At 41.9% G+C, this 18,441-nt stretch overlaps 1 protein-coding gene across 3 annotated transcripts in view; it reads right to left on the reverse strand.

Moving 5' to 3' along the window:
• Positions 1 to 18,441, reverse strand: part of LOC148181636 (zinc finger SWIM domain-containing protein 5-like) — a 31,682-nt gene that overhangs the window by 4,758 nt on the left and 8,483 nt on the right. The window contains exons 2-3 of one of the 3 annotated variants that reach the window (XM_088041800.1): positions 5,317 to 5,431; positions 5,108 to 5,235 (exon numbers count right to left, since the gene is read on the reverse strand). In XM_088041800.1, the coding sequence (XP_087897926.1) occupies positions 5,108 to 5,235; positions 5,317 to 5,431 (243 nt within the window). Of the gene's footprint in view, position 1; positions 3,582 to 5,107; positions 5,236 to 5,316; positions 5,432 to 18,441 lie in introns of those variants that run through there. The other 2 variants (XR_015770457.1, XM_088041811.1) reach the window with 2 other exon arrangements.

Here is an 18,441-nt window from a genome sequence, read left to right on the forward strand (position 1 = left end):
CAAAACATTCCCCTTGTCCCTTTTCAAAAATTTTACATCTACGACTAGAAATATTCCGCCCGATATCTCGGCGCCTATTTTAGTATAGGCATAAGTCCCACGGACTTCCCAGAATATTTGGCACCACCTTTTTTCTTGGGGGTTTTGGCACCTTTCTTCCCTTTCCCCTTTCTATAGTACGTTTTCTTAAAACGTTTTGTGTTCTTTTTGTATCCACCTGAGGATTTTCGTTTAGTACCACCGCGGGTACTACCTTGGGAGGTTTCACCCCAATCACTTTCATCGAAAACGCTCGAATCGTCATAGGAGGGTGTTGGTACCGGCGCTTGCAGCTTATCTGCTTGCTCTCTGAACTTTTTAGTTATTGCTAAAAAGTATTCGCCGAACTTTTCAAAGTTCGCCTTAGTCACGTGCTGGATCTTCATGAACTCTTCCTCGCTGTTGGGCAAGACGTCCGCCATACTTTTAATCGCTGACAAATTCATGATGGAGGAGAGTGTGGTGTTGCGCTCAACAGCCAGTTCCCTGCACTTCTCAAGAAGTTGCTCGTGGCAGTCTACTTTGAGGCACTTGATTTTGATGTTGCTTGTGGAAACCTTCGCAGTAGAAGTCGAAGGACCCGGACTATCAGATCTTTGTTCAGTTTGATCGCTGGACACCACTTTGGCAACTTTCCCGAATTTCGTTCCAATGGGAATGGAAATCTTGAGATCGCTTTGATTGAAACTGTTGAATTTGGCTCCGGGTTTGATATAAACCACAGGAAAGTCGTTTGTGAAGGTGCAGAAATCAGTGAGAACCTTCTTCAAGACCAAGTCAACAAGGATCCTCTGGATGTCCGTTCGGTCCAAGCCGCTTCCTCCTCCGTAAAATCTGTGCTTATCATGTCCTTTATCCACGATCTTCTTTAATTTCGAGCCTTTATAGATCTCCACCACTTGAAGCATGGTAATGTTTTCTTTTTTTGTAAGATCGTGGACCAGGTGAGTCAACTCACGCGCTTCTTTCGTCACGTCCGTCAACGTAAATTTAGTCACGTTCTCGCAATTGTCGCACATCATTGCTTTATTCTCCATGCAAATCTTTCGGTCGAACTTCTCTCCTAAATGCATGAGCTGCAAGTACCTTCGGCAATCAACGGTGTTTTCGCAGAACGACACCATTTGATGGAGGTTCTCATAGTGACCCTCTAAAGTCGACTTTTGTCTGCAAACTTTCTTGTCCATCTGCATGAGCCGCTTGAGACGTCCGACGTCGCCGTACGAGTAGAACAAGTATGAGTACGACGCGTCTCCATCTCTCCCTGCTCTGCCTGATTCTTGATAGAACGCTTCTACTGACTTGGGGATTGAATTATGGATTACGAATCTAACGTCAGGTTTGTCTATCCCCATTCCAAAGGCAATAGTAGCGACGATTACGTGGAACTGATCCTGCATCCACTCGCGTTGTTGTTTTTCACGGACGGAATCGCTCATTCCGGCATGGTAAGCTTTGGCTTTGATTCCCAGACGTCCCAAGTCAACAGCTAGTTTCTCGCAATCTGTGCGAGCAAGACAGTAGATGATCCCCGACTTTCGGAAAAACTTTTGTTTGATTAAAGTGGCAATCTCGTCCACGATCTTCTTCCCAGTTTTGGGGACGACCTTATACTTAATATTGGGGCGATTAAAGCTGCGGATGAAGGTCTTGACATTTTTTAATCCCAGGATATTGGTCACATCGGCTTGCACTTGCTTGGTGGCAGTGGCGGTGAGACAGATTATAGGTACTTTGGAATACTGCTTGCGAAGAGACGATAGCTGTTTGTAGTCGGGACGGAAATCGTGCCCCCATTGCGAGAGACAATGGACTTCGTCTATGACAAAACGTGCTAATTTGTCTCTCTGATACAGCGACTTTATCATATCGATAACTTTCATTGAAGCGGAAATCTTCTCTGGTGTTAAATACAACAGTTTTATCACCGGCTCTCTCAAATGTAATTTCTGGTAAATAAGTCCTTCGTCTGCTTTTTTTACATCAGCACAAAGATGCGCCGAGGGGATATCCAAAGCATTGAGCTTATCCACTTGATCACTGATAAGGGCACGGAGGGGCGAAATTACTATAGTGACCCCAGGCATTAACATTGCCGGCAGCTGATAACAAAGACTTTTACCACCGCCAGTGGGCATCAACACGAAACAGTCGAGCTGAGTCAGACTCGCATTGATTATCTCCTCTTGATGGGGGCGGAAATGCCTGAGACCAAACTTTTGGTGCAGAACTTCGTACATCACTTCTGTGTGAGGGTACTTTTTCCGGAACTCTTCCGAGTCGTCCTTGCGACCGGAAAAACTCGTTGAAACATCCAAAGCTGGGGGCGGTTCAGGAGTAGAATTACTCTGAGAAAGCGTGTCCATCTCACAAGCTAGAAAACTGGCGAAAGTTTCGTCGTCCATGTAGTCATCGTCCGTGAAATTCCAAGGGGGTGGGTTCTGGGAGGAACTTGAAGGAGCGGAGGTGGAATAATCCGAAAGAGATTTTTTCTGGGAGGAGCTGGAAGGACTGTCGTCCACAGGAAGTGAGTTTTGACAGGAGCTTGAAGAAGAGGAGTTTGGTGTTTTGAAGTAAAACCGCTTGGAACTGTCATCTGAAGTCGGTTTCTCTCCTTCAGGTTTACCAGCTAAAAATGTGGATTTCGAGCCGCTTGGTGTTTTTGAACTGTCATTTGCTTCGGCTGTACACTGCTCGTTGAACCAAACATTTTCGAAAAGTTCGTCGTCTGAATCTTCAACGACAGTAAAATTTGAAGGAACTGGTTTAGGTTCAGTGAAAACAGTCGCTGTTGGCTTTTTAAAATTAAATTTTTTCGCAATTTCGTTCGGCGCGGCCTTCTTGATTTTTTCACTCTCCCGACTTGGAGACTCGTGTGTTTCAAAAAACTTCTTAATTGACTGGATTTTCGTGGGATTTTTCTTCAAACCTAAATTTTTATTTGCTTTGTTATCAAATTCAAAATCGTCAACAGACTCAACTTGTGTCATCTTTTTCACGGCATTCAACTTTTCTTTTCTCAAGTTGGTTGTGCCTAAGCCTGCTTTAGACTTTCCAACGGTTACACTGAAGTTGTTTCTTATTGTGTGTTCTGCAAACATTTCTTCCAAATTCTCCTCCACGCTCCCATTTAGGTTAGAATTGCGAGCGCCAAACTTTGAGGACATAACCTCAACGGTCTTTTCAGTCGGCCTTTTTTCATATTTCTTTCCTACGACTTCTTTGAAATTGAACCTTTTGGCTTTCGTTGGTGCTTTGTTTGCGAAAGAATCGAAAAAATCCTCGGCTGTGCTCCCCATTTCCAAATAAGGCTCCCGCCACTGTCACCGCACTACACGCATTCCAAAGGCACTTAACCTGTATAACTTCTTCTTATTCGCTTATGAAACACTCCGGTGATTAAGTAAAAAAGTGATAAAGTCATTTAGGAGCAATAAATTCGAAAGAAACTCATTTGATGAGTCAACGGCCGAACATAACCTGAAAATAACGGACACGAACAATGGATGTGACTGCAGTGACGCGCCGAGTGCGGCAGTGGTTAAAGCTACACGCAGCCAGGACCGGACTCGCTTCAAAATCACGAGTAAATTTCATAGATGGAGGTCGGAAATTCGCCTGTTTTCTTTCATGTCGGATGTTTTTCTATTGTAATTCAGAGAGCCCATGAATTTGCAAGTATTTGTGGCATATTACGGATTTGATCCCTTCCAGGTTCGGGTGGCAATTCCAGTCCGTTTACTCCAAAAAATCTGTTTGTTATCGGAACCGGCGTCCGCCTTTAATTTATTTTAAAGGGGATGTTCGCCCTCATCTCTCCGACGTGTGATATCGCGGAATCAGTCGCGTCTAGAGAAGCGTCCGGATCAATAAACGCGGGCTCCCCCTCGTTGCAACCTGTATATAGTGTAATATTACAATTTTATAGCAAAACTTTATAGTTTTTGTTCCCCGGGCGCCAAGGCGGCCTCTGCGCCCAGAAAAACTCTGTAATATGAAATCGTTACAGCGGTTGGGCGGAGACTTTAGCTCTCGGTTCGGCTTTAAAAAAGGTGTGGTTGCGCCGTATTTATCGCTGGGCTGGCTTTAATAATTGGGAGCGAGGGGCGCCCCTTTCGCAGTTGTAGGCCTCCCGAATTGCTTCCACCTGTACTGAAGAACGAGGTGGTGGAAACATCAAAGTATAGTGGCATTGTGGATGTAATTCAATCAGTCTATTCATTGGATTGAATGGTTTCGTAGCCCCAGGACAGAAATTAATTTATCATTTAAACCTTGCATTATTCGCATAGCTTTTGTTGCTTTTTTAATCACACAAGTGTGGAGGAGAGAGCGGCAAGAAAATGGAAGGTTTTGAACCAGATGGGACAATATGAATTTAGCCTGCCATTGCTTGTCAGTTACAATGACGAAATCTGTAGGGAAAACTGTTCCATATCAAGCCAAATTGACAATACCACAGTAGTACCAACCGTACATGCAGGAGAAACCAACCGCAAAGAAACCGCAGTGGTTATTTATCTGTAATTTTTTATCCAAACCGCATGCGACAGCTGTAGGTTCCACCATAGAACATTGGAACTACCATAAAATTTGACCATTGGGTAAGTAGTCCCCGCCTAACGCTTTTGGGCATACAGATTTCACAGTTACGAAACTACAAACATGCTTGCGGCTGCCATATAACCCGTAGTAATTTTCACCACATTTCAATTCAAATATCCCATTTATTAGTAATGTTGGTAACGCTCCAGCAGTACCAAACACTTCTAAATATAGCAATTCTTCTTCGCTGAGCTCCTTATCGCTTCTCGCTGGTGATCTTGCTCGTAAATTAGCTGGAGGTATCATGTCGCTTCTTGAAATTCATGAAACGACTTCCCGACATGCCATATTATGGAAAACCTCTGGAAAGCGCGGACCGGACCGAAGAACATTATAGATATCAGATATACGGTCGGATCGCAACTTGAAATTCAGTTATTACGACTTTTCCCCAAGTTCCGTGACAAGGAACGTCGCAGATGGAACCCGAACTTTTATCATAGTATATACATCAGAGGCTCACCTGAAATTGGAACTCGCAGCCGAACGCTCTCCGCATTCCGAATTCGGTAGAGAGACAATGCCACGACATGTTGACACCAGAAGATGTCCTTCGTGTCGCAGCTGCAGGTCACGGAAGTGATTTTGCATCTAAAAAAACCAGAAGCGCTCATTTCGCTTTCTTTGGGGCCTTGACATAAAAATTATGTTGGCAGCACTGCTTTTACTCACCGGTCAAAACTAACAGACACTTTAAATTTCTGGGGTGGTTCTTGAGCTCCACAAGGCAACGTCGTCTGAAGAGGCAGAGTTCGGGACGCCGTCACGACGCCGCTGAGGTGAAAACCTGAAAAATTAGAAAATTGTAAAACGTCAGATTCTCGAAATGTGTTTACTTTCATGTGTGCGTTTAATTCACTCGTACCCGGTCAGTATGTCAAAGATAACATCATGTGAAATGTTGACGTAATTAAATTACTACACGGAAAAAAGTTCAATGTCGGAATGAATTCGTGAAAAGAGGGAAAGAGAGAGAGTAAACACGCGAAGTGCGGGGTCAATTTAAAACAAATTACGAAATAATTTGCATGGTTTTCTTCCCTCGGAAAGTGGAAATGCGGAAAACGTGGGGCAAAGTCCGAGATATGTGGCGACATGAAAATGTGAGATGTTGAGAAATATAACAGGAAATTTGGAATAAAGTGGAGGTATTAGCGACAAATGAGGGCCATTTATAGGCAAATGGCCCAAAAGTTTGGTGTAGCGTTACAGCTTAAATGTCATGATTTTTACGACATAAATATCTGAAACAGTTGGAAATCTGCCCCAAAATGGGCATGCATATAAAAATTTGATAAGGAATGCGAGATCCGAAATTCCCCACAAAGGTCGCGTTCGATTTTCTTATTTCGTGTGATCCTTTATTTCCAGGCAGGCCATGCATTTTGAACGTATGTCGGTTTCTTGCTCCAAAACTGTCAAATCTCTCACTTAATTAAATTTTATACGTCAAAACTGCTGCTGGTGTTAGTTGCGACACGATTTTTTTCTCAAAGCCAACTGCAAATGAAAATTACACGATTAGTACAGATCCTTGGAAGGTTGTAAAGTTTAATGGTGTCTGCCCAATCTTTGAAAGATCTCGTAATTTTTTAAGGTAAACAAGTGATTGCCTGAGAAAATTCAAGTCGACAAGGCGTCCAGATCCAGCGGCCCCATAACCTTAATTGTACAAGAGTAGTGTCACAACCTCGAATTTCTGGAAACCCATGGTAATAACACGTTAGCTCTGGGTCAAGAGATCATGAGAAGAATCCGAAGGGGTTGTCATCCACGTCAAGGCCGTCTGCTCTCGTCGGAGATGACCAAATCTGGATACCGACCGAGACTGTACGAAAGGAATGCGGTTGGAAGGGTATAGCATACCCATCGTTGCGAAATCAGCCAATTTCCATTATTAAAAAAATCATCGCTCCCATAGTCGAAACAATAGACTCTTAACGCGTGATCTCCAAAACGAGGAGGTCCACGAAATCGCACACCGCGCCCTGATTGGTCAACTCCCTTCACGTGACTATGTAACTCATCAAACAATGGAATGATTAATGAGTTCTTTTCCGGGCGCATTTTTCCGCGGCGCCATATTGCACGATGAAATGGCCGCCGAAACAAAAGACGATGTGTGCAGCATGATGCGAGTGCATCTAGCAGGTATAAACAAATTTAGCCTTGAGATTCCGTGTCTGGTGGGCGACGGGGAAGTGGGGTGAGGTGACCTAGACCCAGACAGGCCAGGCCGAGCGAGGCCGCCACAGTCGCGACGCGAATTAAAGGGGAAGTGTTCTGTCCTGCCTCCGCTGTTTCTCTTCTGTTCGCTTTGGATCCTTTCCCACTCTATATTTATATAGTGCGGACGAAAGACGAACGGACGCAATGCCCCCAGCATTGTTTACCCAACAAGATCAACAGCACCATCAAATTTCGATTAGGCTTAGATCGGGTCGGGTTGGGGCATCAACTATGCTAAGTTTGGAAGGTACACAACGGGCTTAAATCAGAAACAAGAAGGGCCTGATTGATTTTATCCTAAATAATTTACACGCCGAACGAACCCTGCAAACTAATAAGAACTAACTGCTTCGCTCTTTCTTCAAGGACTCACATCCGCCCCTTGTTTTCCTTTCGGTTATCTATCTTATCGACCGTGGGCACACATGTCGGTATATTTTAATATCGGGCGAAAAGTGCAGGATTAACGAGATTAAATTCCCGGAATGTTCGCAATTTAAGTGGATTTTCGAGAACAATTTGATTTTGCGCGTTTCCTTTCTCAATTAGTCGTGGAAAAAGCTGCGGCTAATGAAAAATTTTCATCCAGAACGGACGATATACGTGGAGTTATCGATTTCAAGGGTCCGTCGACAATAAAAGACGTATGTGCCGATGCTCGCCCTCGTCTCCGTCCAGACAAATTGAACAATAATGGCTCGTGCCGGAGACATATTTCAAAACGTTTCTCTTCCGGAGGCGCCGATTTCGTGGCCGAAAGACGGTCATCTTTTCACTTCCCGGAGTCGAAGGCGCCCTTTCCGGAATCACTTCCCGGGACGCAAATTGGGCAAACTTCTGCAAAGAAGTCGTAAGCGGCTGAAGGCTTCAGCACTGTACAATTTCATTTTTGATCCGTTACGAAAATAAGCAGGCCTTGACTTTCAATGAGACTTTGGTGACATTGAATAAACAATCGGTGCCGTTTTTCATTTGTTTTTTAGTTTTTTTTTCCAATAAATTATCCAAATTAAAATTTACAAACGTATCGGGTCCATGACCCCATGAACCAAGGTTCGGACAATTTCTTTATCAATCAAAATATTTTTATCCCCCTGTATAACGACGTCAGTACCCGTCAACTTTGACGTCAATTGATAACCTCAACTCAATTTTAAAATCGCAAAATTCTGCTACCTAGCATAAAAACTTTTCACTTTTTAGCCCCGAAGTGTAGATTAAAACAAAGTTAATTTATCACGACTCGCTGCCAGTATTTGACATTGTCAATCATTATTACATGTCGTGACGACTAGCAATGCAACGCGTTGCATGATCTCAGTTTTTAAGGTGGCAAAACTGATGAAATCTTCTACACGCTTGCCAACCTTCAATGTATATTTCAGAGGCCAAAGTAGTCAGGTTTTAAAACAAGAGAAAATCGCAATTATGCCCTTGACAATTTTAAAAGGTTCTGGAGCTAAAAGCTGCCAATCACTGTAACTTTTCTCGTGACTTCACGTTCCTTGGTTTTTAAACATCGCATGACGAAGTCAAATTTAGACCGAAGGACTATAATTTCAAACTTGGCGCCTTGGTGTAATTAAAATCAGTTCAGTTGAAGCAGTTCTGCCGCAAAACTGATGACCTCAGTGTCCTATTTAGGGTTTTTGCTTTTCGACAACACAAGTTTTTAGTGTGGAACCCGTTACGAATTCAATTTAGCGCCAAGTTTTTCACTGGTTGTTAATGTCCCAGCATCTGCAATGTTAGCATTCCTAGCGGGCTTCCATCTGTCAAAAAGCCCTGACAGGTGCAAACTTCACACCTGACTTTGACACAACCCCTCCTCGCGACGTTTCGCTTATCAAAAAGTCAGCATCAGGTCGTAGTAGCTCCGTCGGTAACGAAAAGCAATGCAAACACTAAACGTTACAAAGTGACAAAAACCACACGAGCTATTAAGCGTTTAAAGCGGATGTAGCGTAATTAAAGCATGGCAGCTTTGGATAGCACGCGATATACGAACGTGGAATGGAAGTGCAGCTTTAAACGATCGCGACGCGGGCCACACGCCCTGCTGCGTCCAGGACCGGATTCGGGTCGAGTTGTGCGACGTTACCATGGAATGGCGCCGACGGAAATTCGCGGTACGGTGCTGGGGGCAATAAGCCGTCTAGATCCCTCCCTACCCACCTGATGACCTGACGTATTATCACAGCTGCCCGCTTTCATTCAAGCGTTTTCCGTCGTCATCACAATGCGCACAGTCGCAGACGTATTATAGGTTAGCTTTTGTATGAACGTAAATAAGCCGTAAACACTGCTGACCTTCAACGGTAATGTCAATGAGGTGTGGAGGTAATGAGGGGGCAAATTGGGGAGGAGACGGCGTTTTTGCGAAAAAATGCACGAGGGTGACAGGTGCCGACGAAATGAGGGTTGGTAACACTGCGAACAGGTTGGAGTGTTGGCAGCACTGCAAGGTGACACCCTATGGGCCTGAATAATTGCCTATCTATAGTTCGTTTTTATTAAATGACATGCAATCTGTCATTGTTAACAAAGCTACGAACTTGTCGGAAACGCAAGGTTTGAAAGCAGTTAAATAGTTTGAATAGTCGGAAGAATTTGAAAGCATAAAAACGACGAAGGCTTGCAGCACTGAAATTTCGATCCGTTTTGAGGTTGGCAGCACTGAAGGGTGCTAATGACAGACCAAAGCCAACTAGGATACGGATTTTTGACTTTTCCTGGTTCGATAATCAGGAAGAATATGAAATATCGTATGGCTTTTTTCGAATGCAAAATGGCCCGTTTTATTCAAGAGTTATGGTCATGTTTACATTCGAAATACGGCGAGCTTTACAAAACTGTAATTTTTCACTTGTTTAAAACCGTTATTTCCAAGAAAAATCGCCGCCGAGCTTTTGTAAATAAAATAAATCGTGCGATCCGTTACTTAAATCGGACGTAAATCAATACGAAAACCGACGTTTCTCATATTCTTCGGTCCTTTTCACCATTAGTGTAAAAATTAGAGGTCACAAGCTGAATTAATACACGAGGGGGAAAAGTTGGAGGAAAAGGGGTTTAAATCAGCGAATTCGAGCGGTCTTTTCGAACTTAATAAACCGGATAATCGCTTCCAGTCGCAATTATGACGGTATCTTCGGCGACACTTTGAGGTTTCCTCTTTTCGAAGTGAAACTGAAATTCGCGTTGAAGGGATTCTTTTAGGGTACGGCTTCCAGCAAAAGGAAATCATAGAATGATGATTGAAGCATTAATCCGGTTTAGACAAAGAGTTGGAAACTAAAAATATTTCTATGGTGGCGACTCTGATTTGACAGTTCCCAAATGACAACTAACGCCGGAAGGGCCAATCTCAAACAAAAAATATAACAATAATTGAGTTCCCGTTTTAAAATGCGGGAAAATTGCCCAATTTCATTAATATTTAATCAACATTACTCAAAACCACCCACACTTCCACACAAAAACAATAAACCACTTCGAATGTAAACACACACCCACGCCGCCCCCAGCCCCCAATAATATCAATACCCATTCCACCTGTTTCGAACAAGCACACCGTACATCTTCAGTTCCTGATCTTTTGAAATTAGCAACAATTTCTTGCATTCGATCATTCACAAGTAGTCGTGACGTCAGTGTTCGGATCAATACACAACGAGCCGACCTCTTCTACTATAGTATTGCGCATGCTCAAATTATTTAAATTATCACATGTGGAATGTACCACATTGTCGTGTCCTTCGCAGAAAAAAAAGGAAAATGGGGAGAAGGCGGAGGTGCACGGTACTGCTATGCCCCCCTATTTAGAAAATGATTCGTTCGGACCAAGTTCGAAGCACAAACCTGGTATGTTAATGAAAATAAGATCGGCAGGGCTGTGCTGCAACATAGCTTAAATACCTCCCCAGGAATTTGGGGGAGGCACGCGCGGGCAGCCCCCTTTCCGGACCTTATAGCATAGTTGCAGAGGTGGACGTAAAAGCACTCGACATTAATCGGGATCGTAAAACAATTGCAGAATTGGGGAGAAAGATGAGAGTGACGAAGGAAATAAGGAATTTCGTGGATTCATTTGGCAGCGCTGCTCCACTTAGCATTGTCGCATTTGAAAACAAAAAATTAGTAGGTTAGAAATTTTGACTTGTATGATTTATAGTTATAGTCAACCTAACAAAAAACCTCAATAGTCAAACAGAAGTTTAGGTAGAGCAGTGTTGCCAACACATCTGGGTTTCGAAGTAAGATGTCATAAATTTTGGAATTAGACCACTAGAAAGCTGAAATCTGAAATGTCATCCAATGCGTAAAGTGATATTTTAACCCCAGGGGGTGATTTTTTGTGGCGTTCCTGCAGCATTATCAATTCAACGTTTCCAAAGCGCAACAAAAAAACCGAATTTGTAATTTTTCGTGGCCGTGCGGATATAAATCAGATGGGACCGATAAATCACATTTGCCATATAATAATCATCCAGACTGAGGCCGCATGAAATTGTCCGCAATTTACATAATTACAAAATCTACAACGCTTGAAAATACATGTACTTTTCACATCGATATACATTATTCAGAAACTGATTTAGGACTGATAAAACGTGTCAGATGCATAATTTTCGAGTGCTTTTCTAATAATTTGCATAATTACAAGTGAGATCTGTCCGAATGGAATTATTTATGGGCGCAATGTGGAATTTTTACCATTAATAATGAAATTTGAAACAAAGAGTCCCGACTTTCATGCCACGACAAAAAGTATATATCAAATTAGCAGTGGCGTCGTAAAAAGCAAACAAATGGAGCGAATTTGAAAACACAAAAGCTTGGGTGCGTGTGTGCGCGAGAGATAAAGTCCGATTTTGTATTCACATCTGTGTTTCATCTCCCTGGGTTTTCTGGTAGAAGCAGGGGACCCATAAATAAAGATGGTCGCGTTGACCCCGTCATGTGCGAGTTGTAAATCTTCATTTTTATCAACCCATCAACCAGTTAACAACAGTTGGCGAGGGGAAGCAGCACGGCACTTTTTAAGCGAGAAATAATTGAAGCAGTAAAAATGCAGCTTCATTGCTTCATCGATCTAAATTAATAAGCGGATTGTTGTTCAGAAGGAAGAAATAACTGAATCTGGTCGCGGGAATCCGATACGATTCGACAAGAAAAACAGATAAAACCTGACAGCTGTGTACACTTTGCTCTCAGGTAAAATCACTGTATTATTCTCTCGCGACGACAAAACAGGAAGAATCCCTTCTGAAATCGCACACCGACGAAATGGGGGCGACGGAAACGTTACTGTTAGGTTTGTAGCCCTTCGAAGACGCTCTCGAAATGCAACAATCAAGGGGGCGGTGGAAGAACGCAGGTGCTAAACTGACATAAAAAACTGTATTTTAAATTTCGCGCCTCGATGGTGCCAAATTGAAGATAAAATAATTCCTGCCAACACTAGAAAATGAAAGAGCCCAATTTGATTAAATGTACTTCCTTGGTGTTTTTTTTGGCGCATTTTTTCCTGCGGGTTTGGCACCCCGCATTCCATCACACCCCCTTTCCATGGGGAGCGCCCCTGCAATTGCACGAAGCATCCCGTGTAGGAAAACGTCACAATGCCTGCTAAATGCGGAATTGACCTGCTATTAACACCCAAGGTTTATAATTAGAGTGGGGTTAAAGAGGATCAGCGGGTCGAACATGGCGGCGAAGTTCAGTATGTCAGCACATCCCCTTTAAACCACCCCTGTTCTGTCTGCTCTAATCGGTTACAGGCGTTCCCTTCATATTCTCTTTAGTGAATCCCAGCCAGCATTTGACCGTTTTCTGTCTTTCTCATTGCGAGTGCTGTTCCTTCGGGAACGTCCCGAAACAGGACCTATTTCTTTCGCTAGAAAAAGCGACGATTAATTCAGTTCCTTCCGTTAATTTGCTTTTCCGCTAAAATAAGATGCTCCTATTCGATTACGGATGTGTTTTAATACGTAAATTATGCACGACGCCGTTAAAATGCAAATTATAAAAACCTGTATGTTAGCTGTTGTTGGCCACACAACGCCGAAGATTATGGCCTGTATTTCTTGCAACTCCTCTGCCATTGATATGATAAAACGTGCCGTTTACAAAAGGATGACCGTTTAGATAACGTCGGATTTTTTTACTCGGAAATAAAGTCCCAGGTGTTACGCCACTGGTGACAATTTTTCCGAAATTATGGTCATGGCGATTTGATGAGGGTTTGTGTGGGAACTACAATTATCGCAATAAATGGATGACTTGAAAATGAGCACCTGCTTTAAACACCTGCGTTATTAGCGTTGCGTACTTGTTTTCACAGATGAGGGTGAAGGGTGGTTCACACTTGTGTAAAAACGGTCGTCATGCAAAACAAACAGGTCAAGGAATGGGTTACAAAAGGTACAAACAGTGAAAGCGCCATCATCATAGAGATAACTCCGCTGATTTCTGTTTACAAATCGTGTCCACTTCTTTTTAAAAGCTATCAATTTTTTACGGTTGACATTTCAGTTGACATCTTAATTAACGTTTAACCTCAAACTGTCAAACAGGCCTACCAACGCAATTCTAATTTTCGAGCTGAGGAGACTCTGAAATAACTTTTTGTTGGTAGTCACACTAAAATATTAACTCTTTGGCTTTTTAACGATGCCCTAAAAATCTCCCGAATTCTCAAATCCAAAATTTACTACCCTCCCCAACATAATAAAAACATGAAAACTCCCCAACCCGTCCCTGCAGCGAACATCTCAACCCGAAACTCCCACCCCCGACGAAGCAAAAGAAAGCAAATGAGAATAATCACGTGTCAACTTTTCGGCAACAGTTGAGGCGGCGGTGAGTTGTTGGCGAGGGTATCTCTCTTGAGCGTCCGTCGCCGCCGCCACCACCGTCGTGTGTAATTTAGTAGATAGTCCGCGAGTTGCCCCCATTGGCTGCCGCCAGCTTACGTGCGGCATAAGCGCGTTTAGTGCGATCGATGCGTGCTGCCTATCGTCCGCCGTCTCCGCCGCCACCACCGCTTGCTTTTACTATTCGCCGCCGTGCAATTACCCTTCTTGGGACTATCGAAAGATGCTGTTGCTCCGGGACTTTGTTGAAAGAGAAGAAAAATTGGGACAGAATAAAAATAGAGGTGGGAGGTGGGGTTTTGTGTCGTCGTGTTGGTAATGCGGCACGGGATGTGGTGTAGTGACGAGCGGCTTGAATTTAATAACAGGCTATCTGGTAGCATGACAAACAATTTCTATCTTTTTTCTTTCATTGTTGCCAACTTAAAGGTTTTCAGTTCTCTTTAGATGAATTCTTTATGAACTATAGATTAAAGGTTTTATAGAAAAGGAATTATGTATTTTTTATTATTTTTACCGCCCCAGAGGGCGCCACGACTCCACGTCAGCCGCTTGGAGCTCCCCAGTAATTTATTTAATTTAATACTAACGATTCTAAGTGTAATGTTAAAAAAAATGACCTCTAGTTCTAGAAAAAATGATCGTTTATAGTAGTTACATAAATAATAAGTACATATTTCATTATGTAACTTATAAAAAGCCTCGTGTCTAATCATAGCATTCTCGATTACCAATTCCCATTTCAAAAATAGCCCCCTTGTTACGCCACTGATTTTAATTTCATCCCACCCATCACGACCTAGTAGTTTACTAAAAACCGTTCGTTGCCTGAAAAATAGTCCAACTTCAGAGGCGGCAGCGCACCCTTATTAAAATAAATTATAACTCCTTCCCTTCCCTCCTACTTTGAATTCTGTTTAATGCAAGAACAGATCGTGTGTACCCATAATTTAGTAGTTTGGACTGCGAGGTCTGAAAGGGTGCTTTCACAATAGATTGTCACACTCAGGTTCAAGCATAAATATCTGACTATTGTCCCTCGGGCGCTTTGCACCGAATTTAATTAGAGATATTGGAGAATTTATCGCGAAAAACAAAACGAAAAAATTGGAAATGATACAAGAGTAAACGACAGATCATTGCGCTAATTAACCCGGTGAAGAGGTAACGGAACTTTCGAATCAAGATAAAAATGATCGATAATAATTTCCTGGCGCCAATTTTCAAAGTGGATCGATGATTTTGTCGTTTATTAACCGTAATGGCGATTTTTTAAGGTTACGCTCCACTTGCAGTCGCCAGAAGGGCGAGCTTAAGCCAGGCATACACTTGATGTGAAAGAAGCTTTTGAAATTGGCGCCGGCTCATGATGGTGGTGACAGGGCGGGCAATTTAAAATTCCCAAAGCGTTTTTTGTTCTTCCCCCCTATCAATTTCGACTGTTCAAACAGCACTGTTAATTCAACGGGACACATGCACATCCACGGCCTACAGGGACCTGTGCACTTGCATATCAGCAGCACTTCCCGGCTGCGTCAGATGAAAGAATTGAATTATCAGTTCAATGACCCTGATAGGGGAGCCCTTCTCTCCTGTGTTGTTTTATGTTAAGTGTCCACCCGTTGTTGTATAATCTATCTGATTCAACCGCCGTCGCCCCAAGAGTGGGCGACAGAGCATACATATTTTTTTAATGACAGATGAGAGATTTTGTGACTAGCCATTCTTGTTTAAAAACATCAATTTTTCCTACGCTGCGGTTTTTCATCGGCTAAATTTGATTACTGTAATTTCAATAGAGTGTCACGCTTCACGAAAACTCATTTAATTTCGTTATCATCTCCACCTTTTTGCAAATTTGTTAAAACCTACGTCCCTGGAAAATTTCGTCAAATGAAAACATTTCTATCGGAGTGTTTTTCAATCGATAATATTAATCTAGCGAGTCAATAAGGACGCGTTTATTTTGAAAAAAATTAATTAATGTATATTTGCGCTCCTCCCATCGCGTCCGGAAAGTTTATTTATCCATCCCGCTGTATAAATAATCGCAGAACCGGCTATTAAAGCCGACTTAATAATTAAGAGCAACCAAGAACGGTGAATTTCACTCAAAAATTGTCGTCGAGCGGAGACGACGTTAAAAATTGTGTAATTACGACACTATCGACGTTTCTCGTTTGAAATTTACATGAAGTTCCGAGGTATGACCTGTTTGAATTGTAAATAAAATATTGTGAGTTCGAGGAAAAGGGGAACGGATGATGATTTTCCCCTTTTTTCTACTCTTTGTAATAAATATCCACGTAATCAGCTGTGTCTTCAAAGCACTTAGTAATTATCTCCTATCAAAAAGTAAATTTGACATTCTTTGAACACGAATTGAAGTTCGTACAAATATTGTAGGAAACAATATTTGTTCGGCGTTTGTTGTTTGAACGACTCAGAGAAACCAAAAAATGTCACAGACAATGCTCGAATAATATAAACAAATTCGTTGAGCAAACAGAGATGAATGGTTTAATAATGTTTGTGTTGTTTCATTGGCGATAAGGATTTACTTGCTGCTATGATTTATTTTCCACCTAAGTGCAACGATTTTTTCAAATAAGTGGGCTTGGTGTTGGTAACTGTCAAAAATATAGGGTTGCCACCCAAACTCCCGCTGTCAAGTCGGATTTAAAATTTAACATTGACACAGTACGAACATTTTATTGGAACAAGATAACGTTTACAGGAAAAAATAGTCCATTAGTCCCGTTATTGTACATGATAACACTTCGGTCAAAAAGTCCCGGGACTAACCCACAATTGGTTTCACAATTAAAATTTATAAGTATGCGATGGATAGTTTCAACCTTCAAAAGATACGTGTCAAAATTTCATGACATTTTAACCATTAATTTTCAAGGTATTGAAGTTTTTGTGAAGCTACTTTTGATATTTTCAAAATAATGGAAAAAAGCGAATTTAGAGTGCTTATTAAACATTGTTTTTTGATAGGAAAAAATACCGTTGAAGCTCAGCAATGGCTTGAATAGTGTTAGGGGGAATCTTCTCCATCGAAAACAACAATTTGTCGGTGGTTTGCTGAGTTCAAACAGGGCCCTACAGACACTGATGACGCTCAACGCGCTAGACGTCCAAAAGAGGTCACAATACCAGAAAACAGTTAAAAAATCTCTTAAATTGCTTTGGACAACCGGAAGGTAAAGTTGCAGGAGATAGCTGACACCGTAAAGATTTCGAAAGGCAATGTCTACAATATTTTGCATAGCTATTTAGGCATGAAAAAAACATTTTCCAAATGGGTGCCGCGCTTCCTTACCGACGAACAAAAACAACAACGTGTTACTGAATCCGAGCGTTGTTTGGATTTGTTTACCCGAAATAAACGGGAATTTTTGCGTCGGTATGTGACAATGGACGATACATGGATACACCACTACACTCCAGAATCAAAACGGCAATCAGCTGAGTGGAGAGCAGAAGGTGAAAGTCGTCCAAAACAACCAAAAACGCAACAGTCGGCCGGAAAGGCTTCCGTATTTTGGGATGCACATGGTGTAATTTTCATTGATTATCTTGAGAAAGGAAAAACCATTAATGGTGAATATTACTCAATGTTATTAAACCGATTAAAAACCGAAATCAAGAAGAAACGGCCCCAAAGGGCGAAAAAGAAGGTGCTGTTCCACCCAGGTAATGCGCCGTGTTCCAAGTCAATGGTGACGATGGCAAAACTACAAGAACTGGGCTTCGAACTGCTGCCGCACCGCCCATATTCTCTTGACTTGTCCCCTAGCGACTATTACCTACTCGCAAAATTGAAAAGGATGCTAATAAAAGGAAAAAAATTTGGGACAAATTGTGAAGTCATATCTCAAACAGAAATTTTTTTTGAAGACCTTCACCAATCGTTCTACAAAAAAGGGATCGAAATGTTAGAAACGCGTTGGACGGAATGTATAACTCTCAAAGGAGGCTATGTTGATGAATAAAGTTAAATTTTTCAAAAATTGTAATTTTTTAATAGTTAGTCCCGGGACTAATTGACCGTAGTGTTATAGTAGGATCAACAGACTCCACTATCCATCAAGTAGACTTATGTGTGATAAAGTACGCTTTATCACTCACATTTCTATAACAATTGTCATAAAATGTAATTTTACCAACACTTTTGTCAAATCCTAAGCCTTCATCAATACAATAAAGAGCTGTAAAGACGACTTCAAGGTTTATTTAGAGTCGATTTAGTTAAATAGGACTGATAGTCGAGTTACCTAGAAAGATCAGATAAATCGTAATTTACAACTGTGATTCAAGGATCGTTTCATAGAAAATGCATAATACATAACTCCTGTTATGGATATTTATTAGTTTGTCTCAATATGCTTGTTCATATGATCAAAGAGCGGTGTGTGGGAGCCTCTGCATTTTTCGTACGCTGGCAGCTCTGCCAAGTTGACATTTTAGCGCTGTCACGGTCATGGAGATGTCAATAAGATAAATCTTGCCACACTTTGAATTCAAAAGTCCCTAAAAGGCTCAAAGTGAACTTCTGTCTCAATTATTCTTTTACGTGTAGCCTTGACTAGATACGCAAATAACGTTTTTATATTGGTGTTATCGAAAATGACAATTCGCGTTTGACTAAGGAAAAGCATAATATTTTTTTAAGGATCTAAGG

The sequence above is a fragment of the Gnatocerus cornutus genome, chromosome 1, assembly GCF_029298725.1.
Source record: "Gnatocerus cornutus isolate USDA-ARS CGAHR chromosome 1, icGnaCorn1.1, whole genome shotgun sequence".
Taxonomy (NCBI): domain Eukaryota; kingdom Metazoa; phylum Arthropoda; class Insecta; order Coleoptera; family Tenebrionidae; genus Gnatocerus; species Gnatocerus cornutus.